General features: G+C 41.3%; 1 protein-coding gene across 1 annotated transcript in view; it reads left to right on the top strand.

Annotated features, from left to right (window-relative positions):
• Positions 1-7,785: 7,785 nt before the first annotated feature.
• Positions 7,786-15,043, top strand: part of GAP43 (growth associated protein 43) — a 102,148-nt gene continuing 94,890 nt past the window's right edge. The window contains exon 1 of the mRNA XM_072811609.1: positions 7,786-7,941. Within this exon, the coding sequence (XP_072667710.1) occupies positions 7,912-7,941 (30 nt within the window). The 5' untranslated portion in view covers positions 7,786-7,911. The remainder of the gene's footprint in view (positions 7,942-15,043) is intronic.

Here is a 15,043-nt window from a genome sequence, read left to right as displayed (position 1 = left end):
ATTGGGTTTAATGGGATTTGTTTATGTTTCTTCCCTGGGCTTTTATGTGCAGTTCAGTTATTGCTAGCCATTTATGACTCCAAGGAATACAGTGAGCCAACTCACTGGGCATGGTAACCTGAAGTGCAGAACCAGAGGTTGAATTGAAATATAACCATCACTTGGCTTTGGCCATGTAGCACCTGAGTCATGTGGTAAAGATGAGAAACAAGATGTGAAACGTATGCGCCAAAAGTCTGTAGAAAATTTTTCCAATCATCAGCTATATAAAATTTAATGTGAGAGATTCAGTTTACACCAAAGTCTAACCAAAACTGAAGTTCTTTTCTATTAGGAATAAATTTGATAAGGCCACATGCATAATTTACAAATGTATCATGCATATTTTTTCTCTTTCCATAGCAACTATTTGAAATTTCTCAGAATTCCTGTGTTTTTGTATTACTGCTTGTGCCCTTTACCAAAAACACATCTGTATGTGAAGTCTCATGTGTTAAGCCCCCCAACTATCAAGAATAAAAACAAATCCAATCAACCGTGTTAGAGGAAAAGACTCAATTATCTTTCCATTCTCCTTCAGAATATTACATTTACAAAGTCATCGTTATACAAAGAGATGATCAAAGAACATGTAGCCAAAAACATAGGTAGGAATTATAGAGATGTGTCAGGCACTTATTTTTAAATATCACATTTATTTTTCTGAATTTTGTGATATTTATGGTAAAAATCAATTTTTATATATAACTTGTAATATCTTATTTCAAATAAATGTCCACTTTCATAATTAACTTGTATTCCTTTTCTTAAGGAAGTCTCTCAGTCTTGAAAGCTTTAGGTCCCACAAAATCTCTCTATGCCTCTGCTTGAAGACACCAGAAACAAATAAAAAAAAATACTAAGACATGCAGTCAGAGAAAAGCAAATACCATATGATCTCACTCACATGGAATTTAAGAAACAAAACAGATGAACATAGGGGAAGGGAAGGAAAAATAAAATAAGATAAAAAAGCAGAGAGAGAGGCAAACCAGAAGAGACTCTTAACTCTAGGGAATAAACTAAGGGTTGCTGGAGGGGAGAGGGGTGGAGGGATGGAGCCCACCCAACTGGGCGATGGGCATTAAGGAGGGTACTTGAAATAATCAGCACTGGGTGTTTTATGCAAACAATGAATCACTAAATTCTACCTCTGAGACTAACAACTACAAAAAAAGACACGGTGCTTGCCATCCAGAAACATGCATTACAGGGAGGAGACAGGCTGACAAATAAGCCATCACCCAACTTCAGGGGGAATAGAGAAGTATGTGGAAAATTCTGTGGTTCTTTTAATGACCAAATCAAATGCAGCTCTAATTTCCGTCCCTGACCCTGTGTTGGTAGTGGAGGTTTGTGTAACCTGGTGGAATTTTCACGTCGGCTGCTATTAATACACTCCATAAGCCAAGGAGTTAGAGTTGTTCACTCAGGCAATTACAAACTTCCTCAGGAGTTACAAGGCTACTGAGTCTTAGCTTATGGGCCACATGTCTTTCATCTCGTCCTGTGACACCAGCACATGGTTCTCTCACTGAGATTTCTGCGTTCTGGGATATTGGCCACTCACAGATTTGGATGGCCTCCAGTGCGCTGGAAGGAGAAACTCTGAGGGGATTTGAGGCAAGCTTGGAATGATGAAGAAAGATTTAGAGGGTCCTAAAAATCATCCAGGTCCCTGTCTGTCTGCAGGAAGCAGGATGAATTCTGGCAATGAGGCCATACTGAAATGCTATCAGCCTAATTAATGTGGTGACATCATTTCATAGAGGCTCGCCTCCCCCTGGATCCCGATGTAGCCATGCCTGCCTGGAAACCTTTGGCAGGCTCAGACAACTTCTGAGTCTTTTCTTACAATCTGATCCTGTGACACACTTGAAACTTTCAATGCTTCCTGAAAATGAATGCTTTTAGAACTGACTCATCACCTCCCTCACAGTACCAGCCCTTTTTCTGGACCTCCTCACATCTGGGTTTTGTATTTTCATCTCCACACTGCCCCGGCCCAATCTCCAAGCCACTTTCAATCCTTCCATTTTTCTCTCCCTCCAAGAGGTTCTTCGGTGAGGTGAATGAGACAAAATATGGAAAGGACGGCATATGTAACATCCGGGACATGCTAGACACTCAGTGAGTGACAGTTCACTTTTTCTCCACCATTCCTCCTAGAACCAGGCATTAGAACAATTCCATGATTCTCTCACCAGGTCTTAGTGTACCCTTCTCTCTATTCCATGCTATACAACATTACCATAGGTCTTTTCTAAACTGTTCCTATAACAAGCCTAATGTATAATCCCCTATAGTTGATTGACTTGTGTTCCTCAAAAAACTATCTAAATCCCAACCCTCACTTCTATGAATATGACCTTACTTGGATAAGGATCTTTGCAGATATAATTAATTTAGAATCCTGAAATGAAATCATCTTGGATTTAGAATGGATCTTGGATTCAATGACAGATGTCCTAATTAAAAGAGGGAAGACATAGAGACAGAAGGAGGGAAAGCCCATGTAAAGATGGAGGCAGAGATTGGAGTAATGTATCTACAGATCAAGGAATGCCAAGGACTGTCCACAGCCACCAGAGGCTTAGAGAAAGGTATGGAATGGATTCTTCCTCAGAGGCTCCAGAAGGAATTAATACTGTCAACATTAAATTATGACTCCCGCAAATGTGAAAGAATAAATTTTTAAAAGAATTTATTTATTTATTTGAGAGAGGGACAGAAAGAGAGAGAGAGAAAGAAGAGAGAGAGAGAGAAGACAAGTGGGGAGGAGGGGTGGAGGGGGAAGGCAAAGCAGACTCCTGGCTGAGCAGGGAGCTCGATGTGGGGCTCAATCCCAGGACTCTGGGATCATGACCTGAGCTGAAGGCAGACACTTAAATGAAGAGCCACCCAGGCACCTCTGAAAGAATCAATTTATGTTATGTTAAGTCCTCAAGTTTGTGGAAATTTGTATCGCAGCCCTGGGACACTAATATACCCCCTCTGCCTGACTTTTAGGGTTCTCCCCATCTGGTTATGGCCTGCCCTTCTAAGGTTCTCTCTCATGACCCTGCTTTACAACTGCCCCTCTTTTACATATTGACAGTCCCTTGGTCATGCAGTGATCAGTTCTATATTTTACCTTTTCCAACATGACCCCTTTCCCTTCCCTAAAACTCATCGTGTCTTCTGCACTTTTTCAAATCCGAATCATGAAATGGAAGGTCTACCCTAGTCCATTGTGATTTCTCTCATGTTCTAGATTCTTGTAACACACATTTGACATTGAATCGTGTTTTGTCCAAACAGCATTTTTGTTTCACTTTTCACATATGTGTGTATCTCCTTGAAGGCAGGATGTTTTTGTAACACAGAAAATGTTGAATAAGTAAGTGGTGCCCAAAAGTACTGATAGAGAACGCAGGTGTTATGGGCTGAATTGGGTCCTTCAAAAGACATACGTTGAAGCCCTAACCAGTATCTCAGAATGGGCCTGTATTTGGAGAGAGGGTTTTTTAATAGGCAACTGAGCTTAAATGAGGTCAGAGGAGTGGGCTCTAACTCAATATGACTGATGTCCTTTAAGAAGAAGATATTTGGACACACAGAGACACCGGGGATTTGAGTGCAAAGAAGGATAACCATGTGAAGAGATGGTAAGAGGGTGGCCATCTGCAAAGCCACAGAGAGAAGCCTGGAATAGATACTTTCTATAGAGCCCTCAGAGGAAACCAATCTTACCATTGGGCTTCCAACCTTCAGAACTGTGAGGAAATAAATTTCTATTGTTTAAGCTGCACAGTTTGTGGTATTTTGTTATGGCAGCTCTAGTCCAAGAATACAGCAAGTAAAAAACTAAGACTGAAAGTTAAAAAAATAAGCTCCTGAAAGGGGGAGTAAAAAGATGAACATATCTTCTACTTGCACATCTGACACTCTTCTCTCGAGTGCCATACCTATTCCTAAAATGATCCACTCTCTGACAGAGCCCTTAGTAAGGCCCAGAGATTTCCAGGTGTATTATGAAAACAGTATCACTTTAGTATGAAGTCAAAGAGATTTGAGAATGGAACTGGCACCTGCCCTCCACCACTCTTCACCCTCTTCTAGAATGATGTTACTGCCTAACCTACAGTTAGGAAGTTACCTGACAGTCTGTTGAAGCTAACCTGCCAATTAAAATTATATGAGGTTCAACCACAGGGCTTAGGTTTAGGCATTTTCTGGGATTGGTTGCAAGAATATCGATAAGGATTAGTGGATCCACTGACTAGTTGGCTGGTGGGGATCAGGACAATACTGGTATTTATTTTATTTCATTTCATTTCATTTTCATTTCTTGTCTTGTGTGTGCCTTTCTCCTTCTTATTCTTTTACTATCCTATAACCTCCATTGCTCGGGGAAAAAAGGTATTGGAATTGATTCCATAATATTTAAACTAAATTTGGAATTCTGAGCTCCCTCCTGGAAAATAATTTTAGAGGTTCATTGACTGAATGTAGTATATCTAGAGGGAGGCACTCAGAATGGCAAAGACTCTAAATACTGAGGCACCTGAGGGTGGCTGAAGTATGTGATGTTTGGTCGGAAGTATACGGAGGGCTTACTGAGGACATCAGTGTGTTCTCCATGGCTCCTGAGGTAAGGGCCGGGTCAGTAGGTGTCCTAGCAGAATGCTGATGTCATTTCAACACAAAAACTTACATTGCATCATCCAATTGCCTAAGGACTAGGGGTAATAGGGTATGGAGGCCCATTGAATGCCACGTAGCTTAGTGGCTAAGAGGGTTTGGAGTTCTAGCTTTACCTCTTATTAGCCATGTGACCTAGTCTAGGTACTTAATTCACTTAGCTTTAGTATCCCTATCAAAATGGGAATAATGATCACACCTCCCTCATTTTGGGTATTTGATGAAACAGTGCATGTCAACCACTGGGGAAACTGGTGCCAAGAGGGTGGTTTAATGTATTTAGCCACAGCGTTCATCCATGCCTATGCCTGCTTTTGAGCTCTAGGCTCTGTCTGACTCCATTATGTCATGTTGTTTCCAAGGTTCCTTCCAAAAAATAAAAGGGAAAACAAGACATAATTAGGAGGGCTGAGGCAAGTGTATTGAAAAGGAAAGGAGTTGGCCCCTTTCTATGGCCAACTGCGTTGCCATAGTTGACAAAAGGATCTTATCAGTCAAATTATGTTTTTCTTTTTTTTTTTTAAGATTATTTATTTCTTTATTCATGAGAGACACAGAGAGAGAGGCAGAGGCGTAAGCAGAGGGAGAGGCAGGCTTCCCTCCGAGAGCCTGATGCAGGACTATCCCAGGACTCCAGGATCATGACCTGAGCCAAAGACAGATGCTCAACCACTGAGCCACCCAGGTGCCCCAAGTTAGGTTTCTGTTAAAACTCCAAAAGAAGTAATTTCTTCTCCTTTGTCCCCAGTCCTCACCTCCTCTGTTCCTTTCTTCTCTGCTCTTCAGCTCTGGGCAGGCAGGTAGGCCCATCCTTACCCATAACCAGAATGTCTCTGATGGAGCCATTTCTTACTCATTCTTTGCCCTCTTCTACCACTTACATCTATAGAAGGTTGTTTTTGAAAGCTGGCTCTTACTAGACTCATTATAACATTAAAAAAATATATATTAAACTCAGAGCTTAATTCTGTTTCTTATCATAAAATGTGAAAATTAAGAAGCAAACGGGAGTAAAAGAGCAAGGAAGGAAAGATTTAAAGCAGGTCATGCTCAGAAAGACCTCTGGGGATAATTTATAACCATCACCTCTTGGGTGTCTCTCTGAGATAGTCCATTCTGAGATGGATGTACCTTGAATTTTGTTAAAATGTATTAAGCACCTATTAAGCTCAGTGATCCTGATAATATGTATGATAATAAGCTGTCTGGTTGATACCTATTAACTAGGCTTGTGTCGAGGAGACACTAGAAAGAATATGAGGTATTTAATTGGGGATGCTTGTCATTACTAATAAGAAATAGTTTGATAAGTTCTTTGAGGTATTCACTTAAAAATGCCACCAAATGTTAGAAAAGTACAGTCTCTGAGGTAAGCTACTACATATTATGAATGGCTCCATTCTAATGTATGCTTTACATACATTATATTATTTGGTCCTCACAACTTGTTAGCATTATAATCCCTATTTGATAGATTCAAAAATTAGGTCAGAGAGGGTCAGTAACATTCTCAAGATCACACAGAACTATATGTCTAAAAATTGTGTATTCTACACTTTTTCTTAAAGTAGTATTTTCCTCTACTCAAATTATAAAAGACCATAGAAGGAATTGAAGACATAGACATCGTAATATATGTTTTCTTCTCATAACAATTAACTTTTTTTTAATTTAGTTCTTAATGATTAATACAGTTAACCGTCTCTTACAAGGTATTTTTTTAAATTTTTATTTATTTATGATAGTCACACAGAGAGATTGAGAGGCAGAGACACAGGCAGAGGGAGAAGCAGGCTCCATGCACCGGGAGCCCGACGTGGGATTCGATCCTGGGTCTCCAGGATCGCGCCCTGGGCCAAAGGCAGGCGCCAAACCGCTGCGCCACCCAGGGATCCCATAACAATTAACTTTTATTCTTCTTGACCAAAGTGTAAAAAATCATTTGGGGCACCATTAGTATTACAGACTTATTTTTCAAATATGCTCCGGTTTTTAAGCAAAATTAGAAGACACCCCAATTCTCAAATAGGTGTGAGTCCATTAAGAACCACCCTGTGGAAAAAAAAAAAATTAAAAAAAAAAGAACCACCCTGTGATCTGAGATATGAATTCTAATTCCTGAACATTAGTTACCATTTCTTAACTTAAGTGCTTAGAATGTTTAAAAATGCTACATACTCATGTGGATTTCTCAAGGATATCAGAGCATACACGAGATGCGTTCTTTGTGCATATTTAAGCTTAAATGTATGTATTTTAGATTATATGAATAGTGAAAACAGTATACATAGTGTATGATATTTATATATTGTTTCATTTTTTGGAGAGAACTTAATCCTCACAATTATTAATAATTATATATTATTTCATTTTTTGGAGAGAACTTAATCCTCACAATTATTAATAATTATATATTATTTCATTTTTTGAGAGAACTTAATCCTCACAATTATTTAACTGTACATTAAATCTAAATAGCAACTACAACTGATATTGGTACAGGTCTGACTAAGCTGTTCTTTGCTTTTATGATATGGGAAAAGAGAAGAGTTAGTAAAGAAATGCAAGCGTTCCTCAAGCCCCTCTTCCCTAAAACACATTCCATCCAATCTCCTGAACCGGCTGGAATATCCTTCTCTACCCCCACCCCACCATCCTCTCAATGCAGTGGGAAAGTCGGTGGGTAATTGGGTCCAGATTGGAGATGTTTAAATATTCATGAGGCTGGCAGGGGACTGGGAGGGGGTGACTGTCTAGAATGGGGGTGGGGGCTGGGGAAGTGATTAGTCATTGAAAGCTAGTGAACAATTCTGAGAAAGAGAAAAGGAAGAAAAAGACAAGGGGGGGTAGGGAAAGGGGGAGAAAAGAGGGGAAAAGAGGGAAAAGGAGAGAGGAGAGAGGCAGGGAGAGGGAGAGAGAGGGAGAGGGAGAGGGAGAGGGAGAGGGAGCATGTGCGCTGAGCAGTAGCCGCGGACCTTACAGTTGCTGCTAACTGCCCTGGTGTGTGTGAGCAGGAGAGAGAGAGAGAGGGAGAGGGAGGGAGGGAGGGAGGGAGGGAGGGAGAGGGAGAGCGCGCTAGCGCGAGAGAGCGAGTGAGCAAGCGAGCAGAAAAGAGGTGGAGAGGGGGGGAATAAGAAAGAGAGAGGAGGAAGGAGAGAAGGCAGGAAGAAGGCAAGGGACGATACAACCATGCTGTGCTGTATGAGAAGAACCAAACAGGTAGAGCTAAAGATTTTTACTTCTTGCTGTTGTGAAATTACCAGACTACAATATTTCCCTGTAAAGGCAGGAAAAAAAAAAATTTTTTTTTTTTTTTAACTGCTTCTGCTCTGGCCATGGTGCTTGCGTTTCCTTAGCATATGGTAACTGATGGTTGCATCCCAGCTTTTATTCCATTCTGTCTGTCTTTCATGCTCTTGGTTTGGGAATGCTGCGGCTAATTAGGATGAGGTTGGGGGGAAAAATATATGCCGGTTCGCTAGAAATGAGATTTTTGGGGGGGGGGGGGCGAGGGGCTCTTGGTGAATGCTCAGCGTTTTAGGTCTCTGGTTTTGCGGGTGTGGATATAGAAAGGGGTGTGGGGAAAGGATGTAGACTCTACCTACAAGATGGGGAGGCGATCCTTTAAATCATTTGCAAAAGGCAGGGTTGAAGGAATCCTATTCTGTAATGAGTGTTGCTTGCTCTGTCGTGCAATTTTCTCACATGTGCTGCGGAAGAAGCCTTATTTCGTACATGCATGAGCTTCAAAGGGGCGCAGGTATTAATGGAAAAAACATGTGAAGGGTTTATTTATTTTTCAATGAATGAATGAAACTGTGATTTGGAAGGTGTTTTTTTTTTTAATGAAATTTATTTATTTGCTTTTAAAGAGGTTCCAAAGACAACTGGGGTTGGGGGAGAAATTGGAGGTGCAGGGGGAGAAAATCCCCTTCCCAAGATCGGTAGCCGATTGTGCACCAGCTGGTCGGAGGAGAGGGTGGACCACGCCCCTAGGAGCCTTGGGCTCCGATGGGATGGGAAAGACGAGCCGAGTATTACCTGTTGGAAATCAGGTCTTTTCTCTTCTCCCTTCCCCTGCATCTTTCCTGGGATTGTCAGTGACCGGAGCCGGGCTAACATTTTGGATAATAAGCATGGTGACTCATTTTCATCAGAAGAGGGACACATAAGAGCTTTGCGAGAATCCGTGTCCCTCCATCCCTCCCCCACTACCCAGGTTTCTCTTCTATTTCAAATTGCTCACTTATTTCTTGAAAGACATTTTAGAAACTTGATTGGGCTGAGGGTGGGGAGCAATGACGAGTTCAGTGTTCTGCAGCAACCGGCAGTGCTCTGGCATTCTCCAAATGAAGCTTTCAAACATTCATTGGAACATGTTTGAGTGATTTTGGCGAAGGTTAAAGAGAAAAAAATGGGTGTGAGATGTGGGTGAGTGTGTGTGTGCGTGCGTGTGCATACTCGTGGGAGGGGAGGCAGGTCAAAAGAGCCCTTTGCAGATTGATTGCCTTGGGGTGGGGTGCAAGAGATGGGATTTGGGCATTATTCCTGTACAGGTATTGGATATTGAGCAATTTGTAATACACTCGCTGAATCCGAAGGGGGTGGAGGGGAGTGGTGAAGAAACAGTCTGCCAGCTTTGCACATTTAGCCAGCGCCCTGGAAGGAGGGGTGAGGGGTGGGTGGTGTGGAGGATGAAGAAGGAGAGGAAGGGGAAGGGAAACAGGAGCAGAATATCAGATCAGTGGGTGCAGGGCGGGGGGGGGGGGGTGGAGAGGCAAGAGAAAAATAAATAAGTTAAATAAATAAATAAATAAATAAATAAATAAATAAATAAATATTAAAAAGTAGCAGACGCTCCAGGGTTTTGTGTGTGTGGTTTGTGTAGCTGTGTTTGAAAAAGAGCATGAGAGTCTTACATGCACCACTTCCCCAAACTGCTCAATGGTTCCAGAGATTGATGCTTCCATTGGCTCATTTTTCAAACCAGGACATTTCCTTTCCTTGTCTTCCTTCATTCTAATACATAAAATGCAATAGATACAGGTGGCTGGGTTAAGCACACTGTCAAGGAAACGTTCTGAGGTTACCCCACTGGTGAGCAGAGGAAATAAAATTTAGGAAGGCGGAGCCCTAAGGAAGCCAATGCTATTCATTAAAAAAGGTTTCCTTTTAGATAGAAAAATATGCCGGTTTACAACTTTTTGCCACCCCATGTACACACATACAAGGAGACACACACACCCCCTTCAACAAAAGAAATCAAGCATAATTTCAGAAAAGGATTTGAAGCTCTAAGTATTCCCTTCCTTTCCCCCCCAAAAAGGGGACAGCTGCCTTCACTTGGGTTCTATCTCACTCCCAGCCCCAAGCATTCACTGTGATGTGCAAAGTGAGAAAGCTGAAATTGTGTGTTTGGGGAGTTGTAGAAATTCGCATGTAAATGTGTAGAGCATCCGCATACTTCATGTACGACGGTCATGCGTGTACCCTGTACAGCTTCCACACGCCTGCATGGGTTTTAGCATAAATCGTAGTCAAGAGAGAAAAGGAAAGGTAAAGAAATCGTCATATCTGCCCATGCATTTCGTGCATGTGTACTTCTGTGTGGCATGGCCATGTGCCCTCTGGAGTACTGCTGTGCACCATTCACGTAAGTCAGTATTTCGGATACCATTAAATCAGACAGAAGGAAATGGTGTATTCAGGGCGTGGGCTGCACACTACCCTGACTGGCATTTACATAGCGTGAGTACTAAGTCTCACACAGGTTTCCTGCTTGGGGGTAAAATGATCCTCTATCATTCAATTGGGCTGAACCCCGTTGTGTTTATCCTCCTGCCGTCTATTAATCATTCCTAGTCCTTAACAGGGAATAAAACAAGGGCAAAACCCTGCAAAGGTCTACACGCTGCCACACCCATGGAATCCAGCAGAAACGTGGGAGGGGGCTGGAGGGACTGCACTTCCTTCCTCTTCCACTTGAGCCGCATAAAGAAGCAACCTTGGATTTCTGAGTTGTAATACACGGCCAGTGGGTGAGGAGAAAGCGTAAAGGATCTTTATTAGCCATTAATTACCACGATGGATTATTACAGCAGGAAGAAGAGAATGGGAGCGGGGTGGCCATGAGAACATGGTAAAGGAGTGGGCAAAGGAGGAATAGAATAAAAGGATCCCTGAGACCTTATTAGTTTCTGATTTTCAAATATCTTGGGGCTAACTTTAAATAGCGTAATTACCATGCGTACTGCAGATGATGAAAAACTTGCAAGATGGGATCTGTGTCCACAAAGCCAGAAAACTGAGCTGTTTTCCTTTGTTTCAAGATAAGGATTTTAAATTGTAATCCAAGTGTAAAGAAAACCAGGGCAAGCAAGTAGCCCCTCCGTCCCCCACCTCTCAATCCCACCAACATCTGCTTTTTTTTCCTCGTAAAACAAATAATTTTTATCTGGAGAGAGTGTGATATGTCGTTTGGAATGCCAGCCTCACTGCGCCTTTCCTTGCAGTGTTGGAAAGGTGTGGAAGGATGCCGCCTGGCTGCTTGGTGCAGCCGATTCCTCCTAGTGATAAATTGGATTCCTCCTAAATCTCACTGAGCCACACCCAGTGTCACCCAGGGACTAAGTGAATTAATTAAATGGAGGCATTCTACTTAATATAATTGAAACTGTTTTTTTTTTTTTCAATGGTGATTTTTATCACACATTTCCAAATTTAAACAGAAGAAATCATGTAAGGGCTTTTTTTTTTTTTTTTTTCCTGCCAAATTATGTAGACTTGCAGAGAACCTTAGAAAATTCATGGTAAATCTAGAAATGAGTTCCTATCTGGTGACTGTAATTCCTTAGAATCCCTTCCTGGGTGCATACACAATGAGCCCTCTCCCTCATGCTGTGGGTCTGCAACTTAGGAACCCCCCCCCCCCACACACACACACACCCATGCCGAGGCAATTGGGATAAGAAAATGTAGGGTTAATTTTCTCTCTTGCTGAGTTGGCAAAACTACAGAAACCTTCTTTCATGTTTTATGCGAAATGGCAGAGCTTCTGTTCAGTGAGAGGGAGAGTAGCCTGGGTCTCCTTTGCCTCCGTCATGGTGGAATTGTCAATGCAGTGCCTGGGGCTGATGAATCCACATACTTCAGTTTTACCTGACCCCATAAAGAAGGGAGGGGGGAGTTCAGTCAACAGTAGTGCATATATATTAACCAAATGTTCTCCTTGTTCTCACTGATAAAGTAAGACAAATCTAAAATCTTCCTCTGATATTAAAGGAACATTTCAAAGGATGCACATACGTATGTCATCTCCAGAAAAGATACAGCATTTGATTATTCACTTCCCTATTGGCTATCATAGAGGCATTCAGGCAACCAAGCGGGTCTTCTATCAATCAAGAAAGTGATTGTGGGCCCTTCTCCCTTCTGAATTTCTGAAGTGTGATTAAGTTGCCTCTGCACCATTGAAGTCAGTTTAAGATTCTCTGAAGTGTTGGGAAGAGCACTGTGCTGAGAGTCCTCAGTTTATGCCACTTCCTGATTCTGTGATCTTGAATGAATACTGGGCTTCAGTTTCCTCCCATAAGTTGGAGACTAAAAAGCAAAAAACTAAAATCAACCAAACAACAGCCCCACCTTGCTGACTCTAAAGTGTTTTTGTAGGGATTAAACAAAATTCATGTGAAGACAAAATCAATACAAAGGTAAGGAAATTTTCTCTGCAAGTTGTGCGATGTCAGTCTTGGCTTGGACTTGCTAGTTTGTCAGGGTTGTTGTGAGCCTACTGTTAACGAGCAGTTCCTTCGGATCAGGGGTGATTCCTTCTATTTATCACTCCTTATTCACTATTTCATTTATTTTTATTCTGTTCTCATATCCTAAAAAAGATACCACTTCCAGTGACTCTTTGGTTTCCATCTTACTTGATATCTCTTTGGCATTTTGCATCATCCATTCCTCTTCCTGAAATTCCTCACTGGGCTCCCAGCTGCCCTGGCTCTCCTCCCTCTCAGATATGCTTTTCTTAGTCCTCCTTGCTGACTTTTTCACTCTTTTCCCCTCAAATATCAGTTATCTTCTGGCTGATGATCTTGATCCACTTCTCATTTGATACATGAATTCTAGGTGATCTCATCCATGTTGGGAGGTTTAACCACTTGGGTGATTTCCCAATCTGTAGACTGGATATCTTTCCTCAACACCTGACCCATGGATATTAGTAGGTCTAGGCATTTCAGAGACACCCACATTCATTATGTAGAAAACCAGACTCAGTGTCTTCTGTGTTGTTCCACTTAATCTTCCTCCAAATTCCAACCCTTCTGCTATAACACCATCTAACCAGCTTCTGAGCTCTAGGAACCTGGGAGTAATGTGAAGGCAGTCCTTGCTTTCAGTCCTCAATTCCAGATAATAAATTTCTTGATTCTAGGTAAAAAGCTTTTGAATCTATCCTCTGCTTTTCAACTCTATCACAAATATCCTGGTTCCGACTTCCATTACCTCTCATCAGGACGGAGGCAATAGCTTCTTGCATGGACTTCCTATCTCCATCTTGCTTTCTTCCAATTCTCCTCGCATAGAACACCACACTTACCTTTACCTAATGCAAATCTGGCCATATTATCTTTCTTGTTAAAATCCACCAGTGGTCCCCTGTTAACTATAAACTATAATACATGGATAACATGACCTCGGCTTTCCTATCTTTCCAGTGCCATCCTCAAGTACCTGTTCGTCCAACCATATGATACCACATCTGCATTTCAGGCCTTGGTGCCTTTGCTCATACTGTATATTCACCCACATGACACTTCCTTCTGCCTGGAAAATTCCCATTTCCTCTGTCAGAGTTTGCTCTTTGGAGCAAACATTCTTGACCTCCCAAAGTTCCACTTTCTTTGTGACCATGCTATAGTTTGTAGCATCGCTATTAAATCACTTGTTGCACTATATAGCATTTGTTCTTTTTTTCTTTTTTCTTTTTTTTTCATTAAATGGTGTCTCTACTGTGAGCTGCTTGGGTGGAATCTTCATTCTTTCTCTACTTCCAGGCCTATTACAATGTTTGACACACAGAGTAACTGGTTTTACCTGTGGATAACATGTTTCCTAAATAAGTATAAAACCAGGCTTACTCTAAATTGTGGCATATTTAAATGGATGAAACCACTAGTAGATTTTTTTTTCCACTAGTAGATTTTTGTTTAATCTATTGGCATCAAATTTTGAGATGCAGCCAATCATTGTTGATTCTTATTATCAAACTATAAATATGACAACCATCAGTTTTTAATGAAAGTAGGTTAAAAATGAGTCAATTTACATTGCAATTCTCCAAACTACCATAACTGGTACTATCTGGAAACCTCCCTTCAGTGTCCTCCTCCCCCACCAATCCAGCAAATTAGTCCACCCCCTTAAGTTAGCAAAGTGCCAGGTCAGACACATGGTTACCAGTCTTGGATCTTCCACTGCCCTTCCTTTAAAACCCCACAGTACTCACACATGTTGCTTTGTTCCACAACTGTTCCAAATAGAACTTGACTCAATCTCTCATTCCTAGCTGATTTACTTCACTGATACACAAATCTCCAAAAATATATGTAGTGTTGGCCTGTGCCCCGGTGTCTGTGCTCAAGAATCAATTTTACCTTCACTTGGGTTTCTTTCCTTTCCATTGAAGTATCTATATAATACTATTCCACAAAGGGAAAACTTTCATGGAGGTAAAAGGAGGTTAAATGATAAGTAGCCCCTCAAATATCTGTTACATGAATGAGAATCAGATCAACTTTATCCTTCTTACATTTGAATAGACTGAAGGGATTTGGATTCTGAAGTAGGCCTATTGTGGTTAATATTGGGCAAATTGCAACCACAGCTCTCCATGAAAATGCTCTTTGCCAGACTCTATGCCGTATATTTTCTGTGAATGAATTGGCATGGCCTTGAGAAGAGTAGTAAGATAAAATGATTTGTAGGTGAACTTTGTTTTCAACTGCAAAAGCTGGGTGATATTTTTTAATCTCCACACCCTTATTCCATATCTTGCTCGTTGCTCTCAATCTCTTTCAATCTCTTTCTTTGAGTTTTTCTTTTGCTCTCCTTCTTCAGGTCCAGGGGGAATTTTCTGATTAAGTAATACCAGCTCATGCTAGTGTTTGACGTGTGAGGCTATGAAAAGAGAACTTCAAAAAGAGTATTCCTTCCAACTTTCCAAAGAGGTGTTTTAGACAAAATATTTTAAGCTATGTCTAGCACATACTACCTTCTCAATTAAAAAAATATTCATTGAAGGAATGAAAGTAGGAAG

This window comes from Canis lupus, chromosome 35 (assembly GCF_048164855.1).
Source record: "Canis lupus baileyi chromosome 35, mCanLup2.hap1, whole genome shotgun sequence".
In the NCBI taxonomy this organism is placed as follows: domain Eukaryota; kingdom Metazoa; phylum Chordata; class Mammalia; order Carnivora; family Canidae; genus Canis; species Canis lupus.
The sequence above is the reverse complement of the archived record's forward strand: the minus strand, read 5'-3'. Positions and strand labels throughout refer to the sequence as shown.